Source organism: Cyclopterus lumpus, chromosome 11 (genome assembly GCF_009769545.1).
Source record: "Cyclopterus lumpus isolate fCycLum1 chromosome 11, fCycLum1.pri, whole genome shotgun sequence".
In the NCBI taxonomy this organism is placed as follows: domain Eukaryota; kingdom Metazoa; phylum Chordata; class Actinopteri; order Perciformes; family Cyclopteridae; genus Cyclopterus; species Cyclopterus lumpus.
In genome coordinates this window covers 9,595,750-9,621,375 of record NC_046976.1, presented here as the reverse complement: position 1 = coordinate 9,621,375, position 25,626 = coordinate 9,595,750, and the positions used below count along the sequence as shown (strand labels likewise).

General features: G+C 40.6%; 2 protein-coding genes across 2 annotated transcripts in view; both read left to right on the top strand.

Annotated features, from left to right (window-relative positions):
* The first annotated feature begins 8,135 nt into the window (after positions 1-8,135).
* On the top strand, positions 8,136-12,115 carry fam8a1a (family with sequence similarity 8 member A1a). Its single transcript, XM_034545415.1, has 5 exons — positions 8,136-8,637; positions 8,982-9,102; positions 9,300-9,450; positions 10,328-10,467; positions 11,042-12,115. The coding sequence occupies exons 1-5, from the start codon at positions 8,268-8,270 to the stop codon at positions 11,184-11,186; spliced, it is 927 nt and encodes a 308-aa protein (XP_034401306.1). The 5' UTR covers positions 8,136-8,267; the 3' UTR covers positions 11,187-12,115.
* Positions 12,116-18,529: 6,414 nt separating this feature from the next.
* Positions 18,530-25,626, top strand: part of atxn1a (ataxin 1a) — an 86,533-nt gene continuing 79,436 nt past the window's right edge. The window contains exon 1 of the mRNA XM_034545055.1: positions 18,530-18,591. The gene's annotated coding sequence lies outside the window, so the exon portion shown is untranslated. The remainder of the gene's footprint in view (positions 18,592-25,626) is intronic.

Here is a 25,626-nt window from a genome sequence, read left to right as displayed (position 1 = left end):
GTTATGGGGTGAGTAAAGAATGGTGTGTTCTTTGAAAACAGTGTGCGTCCTGTGAGCTTGAATATATGTGTGTCTGAGTAAATCATATGGGAAGTAACACTGTAGATGGTCTCTATTTGGTCACATCAAGCATTCTTTGTGCTCAACCTTGAGGAGGAACTCAGTGACTCTGTAACATGCAAAGCGATTTATTTTATGGCCGCAGCATGAAGAGCGTGAAAGGTAGTTCTGTAAGGGAAAACACATTTCAAACACAAAATTACTACATAATCAAATCAGAAATTGTAACTGTGAAACTGTAAGAGGAAGACATGTTCTTCCCTAAGGAAGTTTCAGCTAATTTGCTTAAGCATTAAAACGTGATAAGTGAGCTTACTTCAAATTGGTATTTGCAGGACATCTTATCATTAAAATCAACACATGAAAAGCAAATTACATCAACCATACCCATAAATATTGTCTTGGGAAGTTTCAAAACTTTGATGACAAAATCATATGGGACCATTTTCCATGACCCATTAGCGAGCCACGCTGGGGAGTTCAGAAGAAAACATTACAGTCGGCAATTTAACTGTCCCACAGGAAGCACCATTCGCCATCTTGTGCCAGACAAACAGCATTCTGTCTATGCACAAACAAGGCAAGATGTCAAAGTGTGGAGTGGATTAATGATAATGGTAAAGTAACGGTTTGTTGTGGGTTCTGTGCCATCAGTGTGCACACAGACACACTAACCTTCTGATGCAGGTGGTATGGATGAATGGAGTTGACATTTTCTCTCTGTCCTGGGTTCAATGGTGTATTAGGCCATGTAACTGCAGACAGAGAGAGAAGGTTAGGTTTAGAAACATGAGTCACTGAAGCTCTTTATACTTGTGAACTTCACATTGATCCCTTTGTCTGCCTGTCTGTCTGTCTGTCTGTCTGTCTGTCTGTCTGTCTGACTGTAAATATTGCTGAGGACCTATGGGAAGTGCAATCTCGGTTCTTGAGATCTACTGGATATTTTGGAACAGGCACTGCACTAGTTTCAAGCCAAATATGACTGTATCTTGCATAAGCCACAAAACTGGCGATGTGACATTGTTTCTCCCTGTAAAGGGAACATATGATACCAATATTAGCAGTAATCAAGTTTTGAGTGCTTACGTAATGTGATGCGTTGTATGAGAATACATTGTGAACACAGACAGGTTGGACTTGGCTTTGGAAACTTAAAAAAAAAGACAATAGGCCATCTGGAAAGTTGGCTTGATGGACATTTTGAGACATGCTGTAGGCAACAGGCACTTCCCCACAATGCACTGGAGAGATAACCACAGCCTCTGATAGGCGGGAGGAAAAGGAAACCATTACTCAAAAGGCTGACCTTTCTCCAAGTGGTTTGTAAACAGGCTTTACAGCAGCATAAACCCAAACAACAACGTTTTCTTTTTATAAGTTTACTTTCACATCTATTGCCAAGGTGACAATCAATGATAGTCATTTTTTGCTGGTGTACTGTAGAGTAGCTGCACTCCCATAAGAGCCATGAAGCAGCCAAAGCTATTCGCTAATGCTTTTGGCGGACAGGACTGTTTTTCTTTATTAAGCTTCACCGTAAAACCATAAATCTGAGGTCTATGGGTTTTGCAGCTGTTTGAGTTGACGTCCGTGTGAAACTCAGAAAGAAAGAACTCAGATGCGTTTGCCTCCAACGCACAGCTGCACGTTAAAATAACAAGCACCCTCTGTGGATCAACTCTTGTGTTAGCTCTCTGTGTTGTCAGGCCCTTTTGACTGGGAAAAAGCAGAAGGAAAGTGGAGCTTGTGACTAAAAGTCAAGATGCTGACACTAGTGTCGCTAAATGAGACTTGGTGATGGTGGAGATGGACTGCACTGGGTTTAGCCATCAGAAATAACTCATGTGGACTGCAGAGCATGTAGAAAAAAGGTTTTCTAGAGGACTTTGTTGCTATTTCCTTGCTGGTAACGAGGTTGATGAGAGCGCTGAGCATGAAATATTAGTGTGTCATAAAACCAACAGAGGGGAACAGAAGAGTCGGGTGATAAAAAAAAGGTGGCCCGGGAATTACTGTCAGACCGTTGCCCACTCAATGCATCACACGTATCGTCCAGTCAGTGGCCTACTTGGGAAAATAACCATATACTTAACATTATTTTGGATGATTACAAAGAAATTACATCATATATGTTTTTTTTTAATAACATTTGGATCCACCAATTTTCCTGGATGGACACATGGAATAAAATGATACTTGCTAGGTAGGTATAGTTTGCTAGATGAATATGCTTAACTCTGGGCTACTATCAGATGGTTCTAACTACAGAGCCTTAAGGAATGAATGTCAGCAGAGAAAGGTCACACAATAAAGAAACTGGAATCAGAGGGTAGGATTAGTATGAGCTATATTGTAGAAATGAACATAACATAACATATGATGGGGTGTGAACATCAGTGGTATCAGTAGTGTTGCATGCTGGGTGTGTGATTGTGTGTGTGTAAGGGTAATAAGTTAAGTAACAGAACGTAAACTAACTCTGCCGGCCCAGGTGCATTATAGTCACATGGAAATACAAAACAATATCAGTATACTCATGTGTTATTATTACCTCACTACATGAATAGTTTACGCAGCAGCTCACTCTTTGATTTTCTCACTGTCCAGCATCTGCAAAACATCTATCGGAGTAGCCATCAACATAAAAGCCTCCAGGTGCTGTTGAGAGAATGAGCTCCTGAGCCTGTTTTTGATATATTTCAGTATATTACTGTATGCAAGGCCTATGAGATGGGGTATGCGTCTGTCAGGAGTTTGTACTGCTTCAGAACTCGGTAGCAACAGATTGGACAGTCCTTGCAAGATGAGCACTTTTTGTAAACCATCTCTGCCTCATCTTCGGGTTCTGTTGCCTTGGTTGTTTACTCCTCAAATACTGATGATGCCTTCAGCCCATCCCACTGTCGTGGCAGACTTTTGAGCTTGCTTTGTAACTCGGCCACTGTCATCAAATGGCAGAAAACACTTGCTCAACTCTTGGAGTGCTGCCTCTGGGAAACTATCTCTGTAAGATGTTACCTGGCTGAAGGTATTCGGGTCCAGAATTTAAGTGTACATTTCCACATTTGGTTAGTACACTCAATGTCTATTAGATAAGTATACTTTAAATACATTAGTATACTTTAAATACATTAAAGTATACTATCATAATGGTCTCAATTGTGGACATTTATCTAGCTAATGTTAGCTAGTCTAGCTTATAGGGAACGTTACCTCATCTGAAAAAAGCAAGCTAACATTGGCCAAGTCAACGCCACAACTTACCATCATATCACCGTGACAATAAGTCAGAGATTTGTAAATATTTTGATGTACCTTCCTCCAGACATCTCTTCTTTTTCTCACTGAGCTTTTCAGCTCCACCTTTAAATGATTTACGTTTTGGTGCTGGTGCTATCCTCCCGGCTCGCGCTCAAAAACGGCTATGTGAGCGAGTGACGCAAGTTTTGAGTATTCTAGAGTGATTGACATTTAATAACACCTAAAACCAAAACTGACGGAAGAGATTAGATGAGTAGTAGTCAGGGATTATTGATATTAGGTATTTGAGTAAATGTAACGTGTTCTGTGAAGCAAATATAGTCGGGCCGGCGATGTCAGAGGGAGGGCCGGTTAGTGATGAAGGTGGGCCGGTATTGGAGCAGCCCACCCCTGGGTGCAGGATAAGGAGACGAGGATGCTTGAAGCAAGGAGCCGGGGGAGAGCAGTTGTACTCTTACCCTGCCCTTGGGTGTTCCTGTCAGAGCACCAGGGAAGCAGACATAATTGACTTAATTGGGTTTCACTGTTACACATATAAGACAAAGTAACACAATCACAGAGAGATGTTTCTACAATCTGGACCAAAGGTAGCAAGGACTTCCCTCTGCTGTCTCAACAAATTAAGTACAATTTTTCCTCTCAATACTTTGCTCCAGTCACATATTTCCAAGTACAAGTAAAGGGACAACTGTGTAAAAAGTATAGACTCTTTGATCTCTGCATGTCCTCAATGAACAAAAGATATTAATCCTATTTGAGAGCATGTTGCTCTCATTCTAGCGTGTTCTAGCCTACTGATGGATTTACATCCTCACCTAAATGGTCTGAGTAATTTCTAAATAAATCACATGACAGCTGCCTTCCCCAGCCTCTCAAAACAGGACATGAGTGACCCCTTTCCCCACATTCTCTGGACGACTGATGTAGGCTTTGTTCATTTCTCTGAACTGCGACCCACTAGACCCATTCTGACTGGGCTCAATCCGTGTGCGTTAACCTTTGTGTGTAGGAGCTTAAACCAGTGTGTGGTCGTGCAAGGCAGCATGCCAGTTTGACAAAAAACACATGAGCATAGAATAAAGCCAAATCTGCAGAAACATAAATCTTCAGTTCCTATGTGGACAAGAGTGGAATATTTCCCACTAGGCTTTCTGACAAACTTATCTCAATGATGAATTTAAAGAGTCTCTGCTTTTCGTAAAGAATTCCAAATCTCGGTTGACTACAACCTCATATGCTGTTATCTAAGGAAGCTTTGTGTAAAATGGCTAAATTCCACGTTTTAACCACTGTAACAGTCAGCACTGATAGTAAGCCAGCTAACTTATTTGATGATTTCATGGGTGCTAGTTGGAGACAGTTTATTTTGGTGTTGTTTCTTTCTATCTTTCTGTTGACTGACTGGTCATTGGTTTGCTAAATATTTTAAATATTAAAACATTTATTTACAAACCCACCTATTTTGATATACAAATTATTTGACATTTTTGTAAATATGCTTAGGCTATAATAATAATAATAATAATGCATTTAATTTATATAGCGCTTTTCATAATACTCAAAGACACTTCACATAATTAAAACATCCTAAAAGCTAAAGATAAATAAATAAGAATAGCTAAAATACAGGTAAAACAAATAAAACAAATAAAAATATACGCTATACACTTTATTGCTGAGAGTTACATGAGATAACCATACCACTGTGTCCATCAAATGTAAGACTACATACAGGCAGACAGCTGATTAGCTTAGCTTAGCATAAAGACTGGAAACAGGAGGAAACAGCTAGCCTACAAAACCTTGGAATCTTGTCGTTACCGCTATGCTAGAGTACAAGAGGAGCTGTTACCTCCTGTTTACAGTAGTTATGCTAAGCCAAGCTAAGTGTTTGCTGGCTGTAGCCACACACAGTATTTAGTGTACAGACATGAACATGGTATTGATCCTCAGCGTCAATGCTTGGCAGGCAAAGTCTTTTTAAAATGACAAACTATTCCTATAGCAAAAGATATACTTCACTGAATGTCCTTCCCGTAATAAAGTCTCTCTTTTACATTTTAACTAACCCACAGGGAGAGAAGGCCAACAGATACTAGTGATCATCTATTGCAACCCTTGTAAATAACTAAACTATTTTTCATTCAAGGACATTCAAGGATTTAAGAAGAGAGCATATAAACACTAGATCTTAGGGGGGAAAAACACCCACATTCATTTATCTGAGCAAGTACTTGGCGACCTTGTTCTCCTAGTGTGTGTCTAGGAGCATTGTACACACCCTGTACAGACACAGCAACCTTTTTCATAAGAACTGTTTGAACTGTGTGAACCGTGTCTGTCTGTCTTAGTGATCTGCACAGATTTAGAAATGGGCATTGGCCAAGATCAAATAAAGTGAAAGAAGGGGCCTATCTTTCATGCATACTGTACTAGTGTGCATCAGCAAAGCAATTAGGGTGCAGCCATGGTAGAAATAAACATTTTCCATTTAAAAATAATTAAGTATTTCAAATATGAAAAGGGGTGTCATGTGCCATTAGAGTGACTCTAAACCTGTCTCTGCTTTCACTCAGTGTACTATTTGCCTGTGTTGACTCAAGTAAAAATAGATTAGATTAGTTACCAGTTCAGCCAACAGGTACACACTGTGAGGTCCATTTATGTGGCAGTGTGCCCAATAATTGCAAAGGATACCCTTATCTCATGGTGATTTGGCATTTAATATTGACTTATTCTTACTTTTATTTGTTGCAAACTTGTATTATATTGCATTGTAACAATGGCCATTTTTTAAAAAGCGGTAACTTCAGAGATCTAAGTTGAACAATTCAATTTAGTTGTCATACTTTTGGCATACAACATATGCATTTGCAATGTGGTCTGAAAAGTTCTAACAGCAATCAGATTTGGTGAAGTAAATATGAATGAAATAAAGATAAAAAGTAATGAATATCACAAGATAAAACAATTATTACAAAACTAGGCTGCAGGGTCTGAGTGAATATACTCAGTTACCTTCCAGTTCTTAACCAGCTCCACCAAACTTCCCTCTCCCAGCAGACACACTCCCTCTCACAGACAAACACACACACACCTCCACAGGAGGCAGTAATCCCACCAGGTTGTTGGGTTCTATGGGGGTCAGCGTTTGCCGGACGCAGCTTTTATTTGGACCTGATTACATTTGGGCACAGTCATCGCATGGCCTCTGTCGACAGGGATAACGTTCATTGGGGTTGGATTTGCGTTCGCCTCACTGGCTCCATTCACTGGGCCAGGCACAATTATTTAGAACTGGCAGACCTAACACCTAACCCACAGAGCCGGGCCAGCCCAGTCAGCAAATACACCCCCTCACCCCTCGATATCATAGGAAGGGAAGTAAAATGAGAGAAAGGGTGAGACAAAGAAAGAGATAGGGCGGAGGGGAAGTGGAGGAGAGAGTGGGAGACATGTGTCTGCTCTTGTATGCTTGGTTCATAGGGAAAGAGGGATATACAGAAAAAATAGGGACTGTGTGTGTGTTTGTGTGAGAATGTGTGTGTGGTTGTGTGTGAGAGAGAGAGAGAGACAGAGAGAGACAGAATGAGAGAAACAGAATGAGAGAGACAGAATGAGAGCGATAGAGCAAACATGGCTTTTCATCAGGTGATTGGCCAGCAGGTTTTTGAACCAAAGCCGTTTTTCCGCAGCGGTGTTTTTAGTGTTTGCCCCCGATGGCCTGTGTGGCAGACTACTCATTTGTCAATAAATGTAAATATTTTAGAGCCATAAAGGTGGCTGCTGCAAGACAAAACTCAAACCTCAGATACAAAAACTGCATGTGCATAAACAATAGGTTCTGTGTCTGATCTATGGAAAGCGCGACAAAAATAAGATGCTGCCAGAAAACAGTTTCACATTTGTGCACGTGATACCATTGTGTAATGTAATATATTCAATAATATTAAACTTATGTATCATTAATATGAATAGTACAGACTACTAGGACTGATGGTTGTATTTGCTGCTTAGGATTTTGTGATGGTGTATGAGCTGTCCTCTGCTGCTCTCTTGTGGTGCTACAGGAAAGTTATGTTATTGGAGTTAGGACTAAGGGAAAGGCTAACAAACACAACACTTACCAAAACTCTTACAATAATGGTGAAACTCTATCATATTGGACATATTTTGCTTATTTTGTTCTGTAGTCTTATTCTTAATGTGATATTGTACCCATGTAACCTGCTGAACATGTTCAGACCCAGGACTGCCTGGTGTTGTTTTCGTCAGTGTATGACATAACTAAACACTGAAAGGAATACATGGTATTAGATTAGATTATATCTGACAAGAAACATGCTGGTTCAGCTGAAATGAGAGTAGTGGCATATAGCGTATTGTGACAAAGAGGAATAGGCGAATAAAAGCTCCCAGATTGCTCACATTTCCGAAAAAACATACTAATACATGATATTTGATTTGAAATAGGTATTATTATATTTTGACCGGTGGAATAAATAGTCTTTGTTACTATGCTTGTGTGAGAAAGTGAATTTTGGGCCTTATGATAGAGCCCTAAAAACACACAGGAGGCTCCTTTAAATGGATCATACCATTGGTGACAAAAGGGGGACTATATTATTAGCCATTTCTAGAACGTGATTGTATTTAGCTGATATCTGCTGCACAGATATGGTAGGCATTTTAATTGTAAATTACATTTTATTTTTAATTTGAGTGACCGAAATAGTAAACAATGACACACACTTAAGAATAAATTGCTTACTTTGAGCGCCCCTGAAATCACTCCATTTACTAACACACTTGGCTTGCGCCGTGCTTGTATCCAGCTGGGAGCTAGCTAATGAGTAGGGTTAAGGAGATCTTACCTGACAGCGTAAAGACGACTTAATAAGATTTTCTTGTCAAATTAGGCAAGACTGTGAAGGGACTCGGACATGTTTGAGAGGGACGAAACGTCTCCACAGGCCCCCGCGACAACGGAATACTGCGCAGAGTTGCAGCAGTGGATGTGGCAGTATTACTGTTGGTATGCCAACTGGCAGAGCTGGGTGGCTCTGTCAGCCTTCCCATGCCCTCCTCCGTGGAGTTTCCCTCCGCCGGGGACAAGCGCTCAGACACCAGGTGCACCTGCGTCGACCTCCGGAACTGGGCAGCAGGCTTTTGACACGCTGAACCGGTACAGTTACCCTCATCCCCTCGGTTACCCCGCATCCTACCCTCAACAAGGTGGCCCCCAAACGGAGCAGACCTCAGCTACTGATGCCCGGCCATCCCAGCTCCAGAACGGGAATCCACCTCAGGCAGGTATGGGGATCAGTTTGGCAGTGAGTTGCTGTAGTAGTTTAAGGCCCGAGTCGTCCAAAATGCTGTTCAGGCTGCAGATATGCAGTGGGCTTTATTTTGTGTAAGCTAGGTCATAGGGCTGATGGGAAGCAGGCTTATTCCACAGTTTTTGCCCTGTGGAAACAAGCTTATATGCTTGGAGTCATACCAAACTCTCTCAATGCTTTGTTCTCCCGATAAGTCCCACAGACTTACCGTAGCTGGTCGAGGTAATGTATTTGAGTGTATACATTAGACAGGCCAGTGTGTCCCACTTGAAATAAAAGGATTCTCAGTATGCTTGTCTTTTCATCTGCTTCATGCAGGACGGGAGTACACCATCCCCTCTCTCCTCCAGAGGTTCCTGGCTGAGGCGGTGGACTTCTTCATCCTGTTTTCTGTGAGAACCACCATTGTTCTGTGGATCATGCATCTGAGTGGAATGAAGTGAGTGAAACTATTAAACACTGTTCAGGGGAAAGGGATCATTCCAACTAAAAAGGATAAACACTTTTTGTTTTAAACATCAACTGGGCTAACCCGGCACTGCTGTTGCTGTGGGTCGTTAATACAATATACAGCACTTGCATGACCAAATAGTTTGCATCATTGTTTTAAGGCCAAGCGGTTTCAACAATCCCCAGATCCAACCTCACACAGGCTTCATGTCTTTCCATTGCCAAATTAATTTCCAACTTCATTGTGGAGGAGATCGACGAGAACACGTCCATGGAGGACCTGCAGAAGATGATGGCTGTTGCTCTCGTCTACAGGGTACTAGTCTGCGTCTACGAGGTAAGTCATATTTTGTACCGTTTTGACAAAGGTCATATAGATTTAATATGCAAAGTTTGAAGCATACAAGTTGCACGTCAAGCTGTGTCGTTTATGTTAATTACAACATTTGTTTTAGCTTGTCGGTAATGGTTTTGTATTGTTAATTAGGATGGCTAAATTGTGTATCACAATAATTGATTAAAATTGATATATTGCCCCAAATTGAATTCCCATTGATCCCTTTGTACATCCATTAACATCTTTCAAGTCTACAGGGAAGGGGTGTGGGTGGAGTAACTCACTACTTTTAATTGAGTATTTTAAACCAATGTCTTTGTTATCTAAGGCTGTATACAGGTGCTTCCTCTAAATACTCATATATAACATTCCCCATATTGTCCATTCACATGCAGTATGAGTTGCTTCATTGACACACACTCTTGTTTAATGAGAAGAGTCAAGCACAGTTGGAGTTCTTGTACAACACAACATGACCTCCCACAGAGGACAGTGATGCAAAGTTGCGTTCATAGTTGCTTGAGATGAAGTCACGTATTGTGTCTCTTGTTCCACTTCGGCATCAGCGGCTTGTTTTCCCTGGTGGGAAGCAGCCTTAGGACATTCAGACACCTCGGCTCAGAGTAATGCCAGCTGGCAGCGTTCCTTCCATCTAAGCTTTTGACCTTGTTTGTGCAAACCTGAACATGTATTTCTTTGCCTTTTGGTTGCTTCTGCAGCATGGTATCATTGATGAGCTCTGCTCTAGTGTTCTCAAGTGCACCTTTTGTTTAGCATGGTCATGAGCACACAGGGTTATTGACTATGTGCACCTCACATCAGGAACAAACTAATTGCATTGGAAACTGTTAACATTTTGTCCTCCTTGTCCAATCAGACCATTTGTATTTGGGGCGCTGACGGTGCCACACCGGGGAAGTTCCTGCTCGGCCTGCGGGTGGTGACGTGTGACACATCCACTCTGGTCCGACCAAACCGAGTCCTTGTCGTCCCAGCATCTAAAGTCTCCCTCTCTGCGTGAGTGTTCACATGCTGGATATGAAAGTTCCTGAGAGGAATTTGAACTGGTTATGAGACAGTCGCAATTTAATGCCGATGCCTCCATACGACCTGCATAAGCAAACAAGAAAACCAGAGACAATATTGGCTATTTCTGTTTTGTTTAGTTATTAGTAATGCCTCCCCCCCCCCCCCCCCCCCCCCCCCCCCCCCCACTAATAAAACGGAAGACAAAACGTTTTACGGCATGCAGGTTCACCCAAAAGTTGTTTAGCTCAGAGTCCAGCGGGGCTTTGGCAGCGACCTGTCTACCTGTGCAGACTCTGATCCGGCTTCATGGCACAAAGGAGACATTTGATTGTTCCTGTTGGGAGTTCACACGCATGACGAGCAGTTTGTATATAAATGTAACACTTTTGTGACTTTCGATGTGCAGTCGCATAGTATTTACTTTTTGATTTGATTGTCCCAATTGAAATCTATGCTGCCGTCTAAATCGCAAACCAATGTATCTAGTAGTCTATATTACCTGTAGAACATCTGTGTGAGAATTCTCAATCTGGTTTGTTTTTGTCTCTTTTGTCTTTCACAGCTCGGCACTGCGGGCCCTTAATAAGTACTTCTCCTTCGTGTTCCTCCTTCCCGTCTTCATCACTCTCCTCTTCTTCCAGCACAACAGGACTGGGCATGACATTGTGGCCGGGACCATTGTTGTCCAGCGCAGAGGGGGCAGATAGCCTCTGCTCAGGCAGCAGACTCTTGTTCTTGGCTGGGTAATTAATTGAAAAGGCGCGACAAGCCCATGTGTGCCGAGTGTCTTAAAGTTTAAACCAGTCACAAATGAACTAAACGAAAGCAATGCACTGGCCCATTTCTTCACTGGCTCTAACAAGGACAGCACTTTAAAATGTGACTCATACGGGTTTAGGCCTCGGTCATTGGAATCAAAAGAATCCCGCTTTACATCTTTTGGTGTACGTCGTTTTTTTGTTTGTACCACTGATTCAACAAATAAGTTGTCACTAAACACTCAAGTATTGGATAAGTGCAAAATAGGGTGCTTACTTTTTTTTTTTTTTTTGCGAATATCTCGAGACTTTTCCTCATGATGTGAATCTTTATAATATATGTGCTGTGTCATATGCTGCTTATTTATTTGTGGGGATCTTAAAGTCCTTATGTGTGGGATTAAATTATTCATCTTTTACAAACGACAACAATTTGACATTTTTATAATCACAAATTGAAAAAAGGGCTTTACATGTAAGATTAAACATGATTTGGTTCTAAAAGCAGCATTTCCTTTTATGCATTTTTCTTTTCTTCAAGGTAATTATTCTCATAATTCTTTGTTTTACATTTTAATTATTCTTAAGCACTGACTGAAGAAAGTGAATGCCAGGCTTGTCTGCATCTATTCTTTGTGCCTTTTTTAGATATTTTGATGAAGTATTGTTTTATTAGAAATGTGACGATAAACCTTTTTTTCCCCACTGTGTGTATGAGGTTCAAACAGAAGTGATTGTGTTTGTCAATTCCCTGCTCATATTTCCTGTCTTCAGATTTGTGACTCAGGGAAACTGTTTTGCATAACAGAACCGCTGAGTGTCTGAACTGCACTAAATGGCTCTGCTCATGTCAGATTTCTACTTGACATGCATTCTGTAAAACTCCGTGTGTCAACGATTTATTTTCATGTTGGCTAAGCAGTCCAGTTTAGAGTTCATTTAAATCAACAGTATGATGATTAATATACTGGCACATGCATTATGGGAAATGTTGAGGCTGCTCTCACTCACATGTGATATATGGTCCCAAATGTTCTAATTACAATATTTTATCAAAAAACTAATTGTTTTGCACATAGCATCTCAATAACCCAGGCACATTTTGATAAAATCTAATGCAAATAAAAAAACACCTGCTGATCTAGCAGTTACAAAATGACACTGAATACCACTTTTAAAGATTAAATAATAGATTCCATATAAACCCTTTTTAAGATTCTCATTTAAAGACTTTTGACCCCTTACTTACCTTGATTGGTCCATAATTACAAGAACATGCAAAGTATTTGAGTGATCATAGTGCAGTGTCTAATGATTATCGACTACATTTAAATATAACAGCAGGTGTAAAGGCAGGTCCATTGTTGCTAATGGGAGAACATTTCAGAGGTCATCCAGTAAAAAAGGCTGGTTTAGCTAAAAAAGTAATTGACAGGATTTTCAGAATACATTAAGAAATCAATTTTCTTTGTCTAATGGATGAGAATGTGGGGATAGAGTTACTGTGCAATAGAAATACAGGATTAAAGGGATTATCGTGACTTAAACACCTGTAAAGGACATTACACGCTCTGGTACAACCGGCACGTGGCGTGCACCTTAATGTCAGCCTGTGCCTTTCAACCTGAAGGCATCTTTACACTGAACGACCTCCAGTTAAGAACTATGACCAGTCATCCGCACTAACCAAACTCCACAATAAAGATATTATAAAGTTTAGTGTAGGAATAGTGTTCCGTGTTTGCATTGATAAAATCCTTTTTTCTGTTCTTTTTTTAATTTTTATATGATTAAAAGAAACATTTCACGTCGATACAGACGTCTTGCATCTTTTAGCATGACTGTTCTCCACAGTTGCCACACGGGGGCGACATTAAACAACAAAGATCAATACATGTGCCCCAAATACAGTTGACGGAAAGAGACCTCAGATACTGGATGTTGGCATTATTTCCTGAGATATTTTTGCACATGGTAAAAAGCACAACCTCTGTTTTTACTGAGGAATACATAACTTTTATCATAACGGAGCAAAAACAGACGTAGGCTTGCACAGATATATCATCTGCAGCAGTCACAAGACAGACATGGCAGACTCTCCTTTTGAATCCTCAAACGACATTTGCTTTCCTCCTTTCCTTTGTGAGATCTCGAAGCATCTTTGGGTTGCTGACATCTGCAAACTCACTACTGAAGCCAAAATATCTGTATAGTACAATCTGTTGAGCTGCAGGTCATGTAAGGGGATTTAGAATGATGCAACTTGTGACGATGCCAAGCTTGACTAGTGCCAATACTTTGCTTTATTAACTATGTGCCACATGGTCGTGGTGAAGTAGATGCATACAAGAGGCATCTTATTTTATTCGTTGTGTGCATGCTTTTATACATTTGGGAAAAATATTTTATGTTGTAGCTTGTGCTTTTTCAACTTTTCAACCCTCAAATCTATATTTCAATGGAGTGTTGAATAGTTATGACTAAAATAGGCAACGTCAAATTTACTATTGATATAGCAGCTGGAGATATTACATGCTATTAGTTAAATTGACCGTACATATTTTTTCTGGTATTACCAGTGTATTGCCTTCTCACATGTCAATACACTTTTTGTATTTGATTAAAGGACTAAGATAATAATATGTGTACTTACATGATAAGCAAGCTGTCATCCTGAGACAATTTAGTTAGCATTAACTAATGCATACCTTCAGTTACACTATTTTATTTATTTAATGTATTTCCAGTTCTAAAGTGCTGTGGAGTTGAATCTATTTGAGCCGTGTTCTTGTAAGAATGGCCAGGGGCATATTTTGTCTTGCGGTCCCAGTAGGAAGACACAGCGTTCGTTCAGCTCTCCCCAGAATGGTAGGTTTTTAAATAGCAACCATTAATCCTTATGAATTAGTAATTATCACCAGTCTTTCTCACTCCCAACGTGCGCACAAATGAAACAAAAGACACAAATCACAGCCACCGTTCGAACCAGCTCTAGTCTTTCTAGTTGTGTTCTCTTGAGCTGTTTTGCAGCGTGTCATGGCCGCCGTGTTGTCTTCATCTGTGCATTTCTTTGGTGTCTCCCCATTTTTTAAAAATTCCTTCCGAACCGTTAGGCCTTTAGGGATCACCCTGGAGCTGGCACCTATACCCACATGTGTGGTGTGAAGTCAATGAGTCAATGAGGTGTGGTAGAACATATGTAAATGCAATTCATGAATTATGAATGTTACTTTTTCCATAAATTTAGAGCTTGTAGAACTTGGATACGAATACAAAAAAGTATTAAACTCGTTAAATGGCTTTGAGGCAAGCAAGGGTAAAAAAGACTATCCAAACATTTTGTCAGCTATTGTGCTTTCAAAAGTTCATCACAGTATTTTGTCCTTCAGTAGCAAGTTTTTGTGCTGGGAGTCATGAGTTGTTCTCTGTGCCAGGGAACTGAGAGAGGCTTAGCAATAATTACCCCTCGAGTGGCTCTAATACAAATTTCACAGGGAGACAGAGTGGAGAGAGAAAGCAACAGAAAGTGTGAGATGCAGAAAGGGATTAACAGAGAGACAAAAGCCCGAGAGGGAGGGAAGGATTGAAAAAAGGAGTTCAAAATTAGAAAAAAGGGAGAGTTTAAATGGCAAGAGAAGTGGCGGAGAAAAGGGAGGGAAGAGAGAAAGAATGAGAGGGAGCGAGTGTGAGAGGCTGAGGGACACCACGCTTGAAAATTCTCTCTGATCTTTGAGCCGTGGGACCAGAGGCGATGGGATACCCTGCAGAACTTTATTAAAATTCATCCAGCCTCACTAAAGCTCTCCGTTATTATACAAGAGATGCCCTGCACAGCTCAGCGTTCTCTGTTTGTCTTGTGCATACTCACAGCATGCACAAGACAAACAGATGCACACAGACATAACCAAAGTGGTCTTCACTGGTAGACAATGAAAGACACTTGAGGACAGCTGACGATGCTTTTCAACCAGGCGGCAACCTCAAGTGCATTAAACTTGTACTCTTTTTAATAGCCAGCACGGGGCGACTCCTCCGGATGCAAAGAGAAGTCTGATTGCATTGAAGTCCATGACAAAATGACCCTATTTCTCTCTCGATTTATTACTTCATTAAACATTGTGGATATTAGTTAATGGTCTCATACATAGTTTCAAGTCTTCTTCACTACAGCGAGATGTTCATGTGGTAAATGATGGTCTCATTAAAGTAAATTGGATGATAAAGTAGGGTATGCTTTAGGGTGTGGCTACCTTATGATTGACAGGTTGCTACCATGGTGTTGAACCATCTGGGAGTTGTCCATGTTTTGGTCTTACAACTGTAAACCTTTCACAGTGTGTTTTAACTTCATGAAAGTCATTTGAAACCATTTTGGTCTGGTCTCCTTAAAATGTCTTGTGACAGCAATCTACAAACCAATATGTGATGTCACAGTGAGTACGTGCACTTCTTGTATACAGTGTACTTTTTAATTAGTCATGTTTCAGTGTACGTACAAGATACGACTTTAATAGAGACGCCTTCATCAGAGCGAAAGTACTGAAGGTATGCAGGCTTCTTGGGTTTAAAGTGTGTTATTTGTGAATATAAATTAATCCAATTTGACCAATTTAAGGAAAATATACAGTACATGTATTTGAAAGACTTTATTTGTACGGAAATTAAAGCTACATTAACTTACTACCAGGCCACTAGAGGGGAGCAGAAATAAGCTACACATCATTGAGATTATCACCTTACAAAGTTGATGCAACAAACCATTACATTACATTACATGTCATTTAGCTGGCGCTTTTATCCAAAACGACTTACAATAAGTGCATTAAACCATGAGTAAAAACTACAAAACAACAAGAATCAAGGAAGTAACGTTTCTTCAAGAAAGCCAAACTACAAACTGCTATCAGTAAGTGCCATTCAAGTGCCACTGAAGTGCTAATCGGTTTTTATTCAAGTAGTCGGAAAAGATATGTTTTTAATAATAATAATAATAATACTTCAAATTTATATAGCGCTTTTCTAGACACTCAAAGATGCTTTACATAAGGCATAGACAAACAGAAAAAAAACTAAATAAAAAGTCAAGGAGCAAACCAAACAAACAAACAGAACAAGTTTTAGTTTCCGGCGGAAGATGTAGAGACTTTCTGCTGTCCTGATGTCAAACTTGTTAACAAACAGTTGCTTATTTACACGTCCAGCAGTTATCGAGAAACATTAGCATTCATTTGGAGTAAGTCCAACATTTACTCTGCCTTTTGCTCTTTTGGGCTCCACCAGCTCCCGAGGGAAATATCGTGCTCTTTAGCTGCTAAATGCTGTTCAACAGCTAGTCGCTGTCTGCTGTTGAGTGCTGGGCCAGGAGGGTACATCTGGTTTATCTGAGCCTTTTCTAGATGGATGATTAGGAAAGTGAGATTGAACAAACACAGTAAAGTTTCTGCTCGACAATTATTTGAAAGGCACTGAAACGGTCATCATTTTCTGTCTTTAACCTGAAACACAGTTATTTGACCCACTGTTGATATAAAAGTACTGATTATAGCATCTTTGTGTAAAAACAAACATCTGACCAATTATCAGTATTGGTGAGTAGTGAACTTACGTGTATTTAAACTTACATTTTGCAGTAGCTTGGTGGCAATTCAACTACATTTGTATTTGTAAGTTCAATGTTGCCATTTTTGAGTAGTTCCCTTTTTAAACTACAAACAATTTGTGGCTATACATGGAAAGATATGATAAAAAAAATTTTTTTTAAAGAATGGCTCTACTGTAATTGAACCCCCATTGACCACCCCTGCCCTTTAACTGCATTCGGTAGACAGCCAACACAAAACACATTTGATCTTCCACCTTATGAAGGTCCATGCAGCCCAAAAAGGTGAAAGTTCAATATTCTTTAGTCTGGTATTTCTTTTGGTTTATGTAAGTGGAAAATACATAACATGTTTCCACTTTGGCTGGCATGTGACTTTGTTTGTATTATATTTGTTATAATTTAGCATCACATGTACATTTGTCAATTCTTTTACAAAGTAATTTGAACTTCTTTTTCTTCACTTTAGTAAACCAAACTAGATTTCTCCCGAGGGTGGCTTTGCTGTAGTTCAACTTCTTCCAAGTAATTGGTATAGCTTTCAAAGCTTTCAAAGTAGCTTCCCCAACACAGCGAAGTCAAGTATAAATGGTTGGTCTGAGTGTATTAGGAGATTGAAAACTCGAGTGAAGATGGAATGGGTGCTCCTTCACTTACGTCATCATTCCTGACTACCTTACTTAACCGCTGGCTTTCTGTTTCCATGTTGCTGCCATAGCAGCTGCGGTTCACCTCGATGTCCTCATCCCTGTGTTTCCTCGGTGTCTCAAATTCCTTCCCAACCTTTAGGCCTTCAGGGACCAGGGGATCATCTTGGAGCTTGCGCCTACACCCACATGTGTGGTGTGGTAGAACATGTGTAAATGCAGTGTCTGAAACATAAATGTGTAATGTCTTACATAAATATTGAGCTTGTGGAGTAAAAAAAAAAAAGTAAATGGCTTTGAGGCAGGGAGGGAAAAAAAGACTTTACAAGCATTTTGATCACATCTGCCTTATGCAGAGTGAGGTTTATACAGGCCTACACACACATACACACACACACACACACACACACACACACACACACACACACACACATACACATTCTACTTTTACAACTGGACTTTCCATCTGACTCAGTAGTCTGATATTTCAGTGGAATTTTTATAGAGAGACGCTCCACCCTCAGATACCTCACAGAGTTTCATTCAAGACCTTTGGAGGCTCTCCAAGGCTGCACAGGGCTAAACGAACAACAACTCAGACCAGTGCTTTTGATGTGCCTTCTCAGGCATATCTGCATGGCAGCAGTAGGCTGAGCTGTGGGACCACTCTGATTGACAGCCATACTGGATAGTTAGAGAGAATGAGTAAATGAGGATGGATGGATGGGATGGATAGGGGGAAGATTTGTGCACAAAAAGTCCGGGAATAGTATGGTGTAAAGTAGTAAAGATAGCCTATAACAGACTGGTTGGTAGCACGAGCAAATGTTAGATTACAATCCATGTGTGTTTCGACAAACCCAGACATTCTGTGTATCGCCCAGCAGAGGGAGTTCCCATTGAGTTTGCTGTCTGTCTCTTCACTCCCCAGAGCAGGCTCTTCATTGGTTCTCCGAGGCAGCTCAGCCAATCGGCGTGCTTCTGGGCCACAGACATCTGAAGTAGTAATAATGTGGAATGTGCTGGCTCGACATGAGCTGTCAACTGGAGCATGTAGTACTATACTCTATGCGGATAGAGGGAGGAGACAAGTAAAGAGGAGGAAGTGGTAAGCACTCGATGACAGAGCGGTAGTCTTTTTGTGCGCTGTGTTAATGTGTGTGCTCGTTTGCGCGTGTGCAAAGCCGTCAGCTGTTCAACGTTGCCTAACCCTCAGTGCCTCTCCCTCTTGTGAGGGACATTTTTATTTTCTCACATGTACACTCTTGCACAACTTGTACCCACACAGACTTGTGAACAATTATACAAACCCAAATCCCCCATCTCTGTATACAGTGTATTACAGAGGAAACCGTGAGCTGACAACATGTTTCTGAATAAATCACCAAGCCATCCTGGTTTGTGATTTAATCATAGGGTTGCTAAGGATCTTGCTAGCTCACAGAAGGGCATGTGTATCCTTTTTTTTTTTGCAAACACACAAGCATGTACTCGTTCCTGTCTTAACTATCTCTCTCTCTCTCTCTCTCTCTCTCTCTCTCTCTCTCTCTCTCTCTCTCTCTCTCTCTCTCTCTCTCTCTCTCTCTCTCTCTCTCTCTCTCTAATATGTCAGCAGACAGAAAGCATTTATGCATGCGTGCATGTTTAGTGGTTAAAGGAGTTGGCAGCAGAATGATTACACAGTAAAGTAAATGGTTCATTTTTACTCACAAGTTGAAATATGCCACGTGCAATGCTGCAGTTTGGTTCTTCAAACAGTCTGACATTTTGTTGACGTCCTCGATGCTAGCGTTAGTTACAGCGTGTGAAGTATGAGAGTAGCTGATGCTGATAGTTACAATAGCGTGACCATTCCCTTCCCTCCTCCCATATATCAATTTACTGTATGTACTGTTATCACAAAGTGTGTGTGTGCGCGTGCGCGTGTGTGATCTGAGAAACCCCCTCACAGGTGGCAGAGTAACAATCTGATGGGTCATAATCTGGCCCGCTGACTGACAACATGTGTTAATGGGTCAGCCACTGGAGGTCTGCTATTATTAGACTGGAAAGAAGCAAACACAGGCATGATAGTGCTCCAATCAAGATACAATATTCAAGTAGTGAGATTAAAATCAAGATCCCTTTTTTTTAAAGAAGCCTGTATACAGAACATAAAGTGCATTATATAAATGCACTGAAGAGACAGCTCTGTCATAAAAATGTACACACTTTAATGGTCAAAACAGCAAACTGGCAATTTACCACTAGGGATATCAGCTGCCAATGAGACCATAAAGCTGTGAATAGTAATAATAGCATGCAGGTTTTCAAGGGTTTTGGTTGCCCTTGATGGATGAGCTGTCTCAGTAGTGCTATTAAAAGGCAGCATGTGTCTGAACATTTCCATTTAAATTAACATTGCTCTTTATCAATGCTAGTTTGATGTCCTTTACCTTCTTCTCCAGCGTATTCCCACCTCTTAGCTGCTAGTGCTGAGCACATTTTTGAAATATTGTTCTATTTCCTGTTATCTGTGCCATTTTGCACAGCAGTGTATCCTTTACATGTTACAGTAATTGATAAATAATGATGTCCTGTCCTCCACCGACCAGAGCTTTGACGCTTTTTGCTCTTGTTTCTTGTCTCACATGGTTCATTTCAGGACACGTCTTTTTCAACACAAGAGTAACTTCACAATCCATAATTTGGTACATCACTTCATAATTGTCTGTGTGTAAGGAGGATATTGAGTATGTACTGGTGGTGTAATGTGTCTGTGTCTGTACTTTTGATCATTTTGCAAAGACATTTATAAAACCCCTCCTTTTCCATCGTGAATGCGAGAACAAGAAGGAAACTATCAGCTTCAATACATGACTCAAATACATATGTTATTTGAAAAGCCAGTGAGCTTACGCCTGCATCAAGTTGCGGGTTCATATGTAGGTCGAACTATGCCCTGCATTTTGTACTTTGAGCTCTATCAAATAAAGCCTGTAGTGGATACTGAAAGCAGCTAATGATCCATGGTCAGGCCAGCTAGTACACTTAAAAGAGTCTGCATAATTGAAAATCATGAGAACTAAGAAATGAAAGAGGAAGTGATCTATAAATAGAGACTCGAAGTTGTTTGAATAGAAGAAGACCAACAGAAAACACTGCCAAAATAGCGAACAGTAAATTGAATCCTCTTGAATTTCCATTAACAGCTCATTCTTTATGTGTATCAACATGAATTAATCCACACATGTCCTGTCTATTAATTAACTGAGGACACCATTTATATTGAATGAATCCATTCATACAGGGCTACAATGCTCTCATGTTAACAACACACATTCAAGGGTGACCATCAGCAGATGCACATCAGGAGGTCGGCGACGAGGCTCCCAGTGGAAGAGCATTGTTGTCTAACTTAATTTAAACAGAATGAGTAACCTTTGACGACCATTTCACACTCAAATTAACCAGTAAACCACACAGTGATTACCACACTTCCCCACATTTACTGTATTACATAAATCCACACTCACCCATGCAGAGATAACACATAAGGACACATAATCACATGCAAACATGAAGGTTCACTGTCAGCCAGCATAAGCAAACAGTGAGAACACACGCAGCAGAGCTCTTCTCCGCCGATGAAAACCACCTCACATGCAGAGAGAGACACACACACACACGGATAAATGAATTGATGGTGAGTTTGTACAAGCTCAATGTTATCGGGCCTCTTGTGGCCAGAGAAGCAGTGTGTTGAGGAGACAACAACTTTATTGATTCAAGTTTCTAAAAGGCCTTTGAAATCGAGCATCTAGACAGATCTTCACATCCAATTGAACTTAATGAGTACAGCAGTCTGATGACTGCGGTGGCAGAATGAATGATTAAGTGACATTAAATAGCAGATTTAGTGGCTTTACCTTCATAAGTTTGAATCTCAGTTGGACAATTGCAGTCCACTCTAACAAGCACATTGTCAAGTGTTATTATTGAATTTGACCACTACTGCAAGGTTCTTGTACACTTGAATTCTTTAAGCTAAATATATGCTGGTGAGGTGGAAGAGTAGAAGCACTTTAATATCTGCGCTAACTGTAGTCTTTCACAGAAGAGAACATAACTGGAAAGCACTGATGAACGAAAGAGGAAATATATAATATGAATAGTGCAGAAGTGGACTGTCTGGCAACTGTTCCTGGTCAAGAAGTAGTCCAGCAAATAAATCCTGTAAAATGGCGGATTAAAGTTTATACACTTTTTGTCCTAATTACACAAACAAAAAATAATGTGTTATTAAGCGGGCTTAAGATGTGCTGGTGATGGATTTGTTACCTTTTAATAGAGCCAGGTTATGTTAACTGAGCTGCTGCACCCAATTACATATTTACTGAACAGACGTGTGGTATCAATCTTATCATCTAACTCTGTGTGTATGTTTGCCCAATTGTTTAAGATGACTCTAGTCCATCATTTTGTGTGATTTTACCTTTTCATGTACAATTTGAGAAAAAGGCAAGGTGTGAAGAAGCTAACTCAACCTTAGCGTGCAGTCCAGGGGGATGTAGAGATACATGGGGAAGCAAAGAAAGGGAACGATAGAGAGAGGTACCAGGAGGGCACTGTGGACACAGAGGAAGGTGCTCATGATGGCGGGCAGTAGACGAAGGCACAGAAGTAGCATTGATCGATGACTACGACACCTTGCAATCAATGCATGTGGTGAGGCAAGGCATTCGCACCAGTCCGCTGTCCTCTCGCCAACATTTTCAATAAATATGGGGCCTCCAACATAATAATTGCTGAAGCTGTTGATTATTTGTTGTTTTTATGTGATTTATTCGAAAGTAAAATGACCATCCCATCTCTTTGAGTTTCGAGTGCACCCGGAATTAAACCATCTTTTATGTTTTCTTTGCCAGCCTCCTGCAGTTACAGATCCTGCCACTCCCTCTCTCTCCCCTCACCTGAGCTTCCCCACCCATCTCCACACCTGCGTCTCATTCTCCTCATCAGTCACTCACTCATACGCAGTTCCAATTACCTTCTGCCAGATTGTCTTGTATGCCTGCCTGACCCCTTGCCTGAGTACTGGTTTCATTATTCTTTGGCTACCGCTCTTTGCTTCTGTCGGCCTGATCTGCACCGCCTGGTTTTTGGATTTGATATTCTGGACATTAGCCTTACCTTACTTTACTGCTTCTGAAATTGTGCCTCTGGGTTCAGTTTGTGTTTTTCTAGGTTTTTACAGAATTATGAGTTTTGTCTTAACCAACGACCCTAAACGCAAACATCTTGTTCGGCTTATTACATAGAGTTTAGAAGTACAAATAGTCTGGCAGATAAACCCATGTACTATCACACAATTGAACAAATGAGACCATTAGTTTTAAAGATACTAGTCTTTATGCAAAGCTCAGCTAATTCATATTTACTGTACATATATTATTTATATCAATCTTCTTGTCTAACTCCCGGCAAAAAAAGTGAAAATTGATGATCTTGAATAATACTTGAACAACAGTCACCTTTATTATGATCAATACTTTTGAAAATGTTAACATAGATATATTCTTGAACCTCTTCTTTACCTATATCTCTGTCATTTTCTTCTTACTTGTTGCAGTAAGTGGCTCCTCAGAATTGCAGTTTATCTCACTGTTCCTCTAACACAGTCCCATTGTCACACACCAAAAGGTCAAATCAGGCGCCCAGGCAGACAGACAGGTGGTAAGGCGAGTGCTACAGATTTGTTGTCTGTCTCTCTCAAGCTCATCTATTATCCAGCTGACTCCTTGCTGACCCAAGCGTTGGTGACTAATGTAAAGGCCTGTTCTGATATCACTCACCAATGTATGTGTGTGTGTGTATGTGTGTGTGCTTCTGTGTGTGCATGCGTGCGTGTGTGTGTGTCTGTACACTTGGGTGTTTGTGTGTTTACAAAAGTGTGTTGGAGACGCTCCCTTGTCTGGTCAATAATTAAAGTCACTGCTTAGCAGCCTTATTAAACCAGAAAGAAATGGCTGAGGAAACATTCCTCATTCATGATACATGAGGGGCTGGTGTTTTTATTTGGGGGGGGATGGAGGGCTGAACACACACATCACATGTAAAGAAAAGCAGAGAGGATTATGCCGAGGTAATTACAATAAGGGTGAAAGTGGAATTAAATATTTCCACCAAAGATACTTGCAGTTTAAACAGGAAGTGGAAAGAGGAAAAACAATAGTACAGAGTCTCTAAATAAGTAGAATAACATTCTGTGTCCCTGAGATATTACAGTCCAATCTACAAAGGCAACAGTCTAATAAAAAGTTATTGGTTCAGAATTAAGAACACATTATGTTGGCGTACAAAGGGAACACAAAGCACACTATTCTTTATTTCATCAGAATCAAAATGTAATGCTCATCTGCTGCAACATAGCAGCATTCAGATGTCATATTTCACAGTGTGCATGCATGTGAAGAGCAGAAACACTGTGTGCATGCTAGAGAGTGAGTGTGTGTGTGTGTGTGTGTGTGTGTGTGTGTGTGTGTGTGTGTGTGTGTGTGTGTGTGTGTGTGTGTGTGTGTGTGTGTGTGTGTGTGTGTGTGTGTGTGTGTGTGTGTGTGTGTGTGTGTGTGTGTGTGTGTGTGTGTGTGTGTGTGTGTGTGTGTGTGTGTGTGTGTGTGTGTGTGTGTGTGTGTGTGTGTGTGTTCGGGCCAGACTTTGAAGTATATGTTCCTCTTTTACAATTAGGTCTGGACTGTTGTTACACAGATCACATTAAGACACTCCAGATTACTTCCCAAAATCTGCCTGCCCAAGACAGCTTGATTGAATTGGCTGCTGCTAATACACAGATTAGGGAACTCTCTTTGCATCCTAATCCTCCCTGCTCCTTCTCCCTTGTCGAAGAGTGGCGAAGGTGTGTGAGAACAGGTTAGCTGATAGCAGGCATTCGCTGTAGGATTACACTTGCAAGGGCAACTTTGAGCCTGTAAATTGGTTGTTAGAGAGCCACTGTGAAAATGATGCTATATTAAAATGCTGCAGAAGCTGGTTTTTCTGCTGCATAAAGTATGAAAACAATACGCAGTTTATTGTTTTTTCTTTTTTTAAATTATACCATGAAATTCAAAAAATAATTAAGTAGAACTTTGGACTCCGGACTAGATTACACATTTATAAAGAAATCTGTTGCACTCGTTCGGAGATCAAATATATTATAATCAAGTGATCCCCAACAGCCTCTACCCAAGGGGATCTCCCGTTGCTTCACTGTCTTTGTCGAATAGCATTAACTATTTGGAAAAAAGATATAGAAATTTTAATTTAATATTAAAAAAAAATGTCATATTGAGTCAGCTAACACCAAACACAAACGGTTCAAATAGTTATAATTATGGATAAACAGTTCATATAGTTAGAGGGTCGGTGTACCAGTTTGGAGCATATCTATTGCCTCTCAATGGCTCTCAACATGGCAACGACTGACCCAGCGGGTCGCACCTAACGGTGCTAACAAAGCTAACAGTGGCAAGTGTGCTGACAGAGCTAACAGTGATTATCTGAGGTGAATCCGGAGACATTAAATTTGACCTCTGCATTCAACCCATCCTAAGGAGCAGTGGGCTGCTGTAAAGTGAACACTCGAGCCGCCATCCTTCTAGTTAAAGGTTAGGAACCACTGTTATAAGCTATTACTTAAAATATCACAGCATTTCAAAGGCGATCATCGTCCATTTGAAAGTAGAGCAGTGGGCATTCATATATTTTTCCTGAGGGGATACTACTCTACGGTAGAAAATAAAAGTACAAATCACAGTTTCTCTTTGCCTGTTTAAGATTCTCTCTCGTATCTGTAACTTGTAAACACTTCCACATTTGAGAAAAAGGGGGAGCAGTGAGCAGCTGTAAAACCCACCATCCCCTGTGCGCAGAGACACCGCAGCCTTGAAATCTGAAGTGACAGCTACTCTCAGAGCATACAGGATGACCGCTCCTCTTCCGCTAAGAAAGTCGTTATTGGATTTTGCAGAGGATTTGAATAGCTGACATGTCGATCATAGGCCTACTCTTTCTCCTGCTTATATTTTCACATCGGCTGAACAGGTAAAAGGTCAACTTCACTTACAAATGAAGAAAATGCTATCTGAGTGTCTGAAAAGCTGGG

What these genes read in the sequence shown, in the direction of transcription:
- fam8a1a (XM_034545415.1), top strand. Translation starts at nt 8,268, where the DNA reads ATGTTTGAGAGGGACGAAACGTCTCCACAGGCCCCCGCGACAACGGAA. An exon ending in CGGGAATCCACCTCAGGCAG is followed by an intron (nt 8,638 to 8,981) that starts GTATGGGGATCA and finishes TGCTTCATGCAG; the next exon opens with GACGGGAGTACACCATCCCC. An exon ending in ATGCATCTGAGTGGAATGAA is followed by an intron (nt 9,103 to 9,299) that starts GTGAGTGAAACT and finishes AACAATCCCCAG; the next exon opens with ATCCAACCTCACACAGGCTT.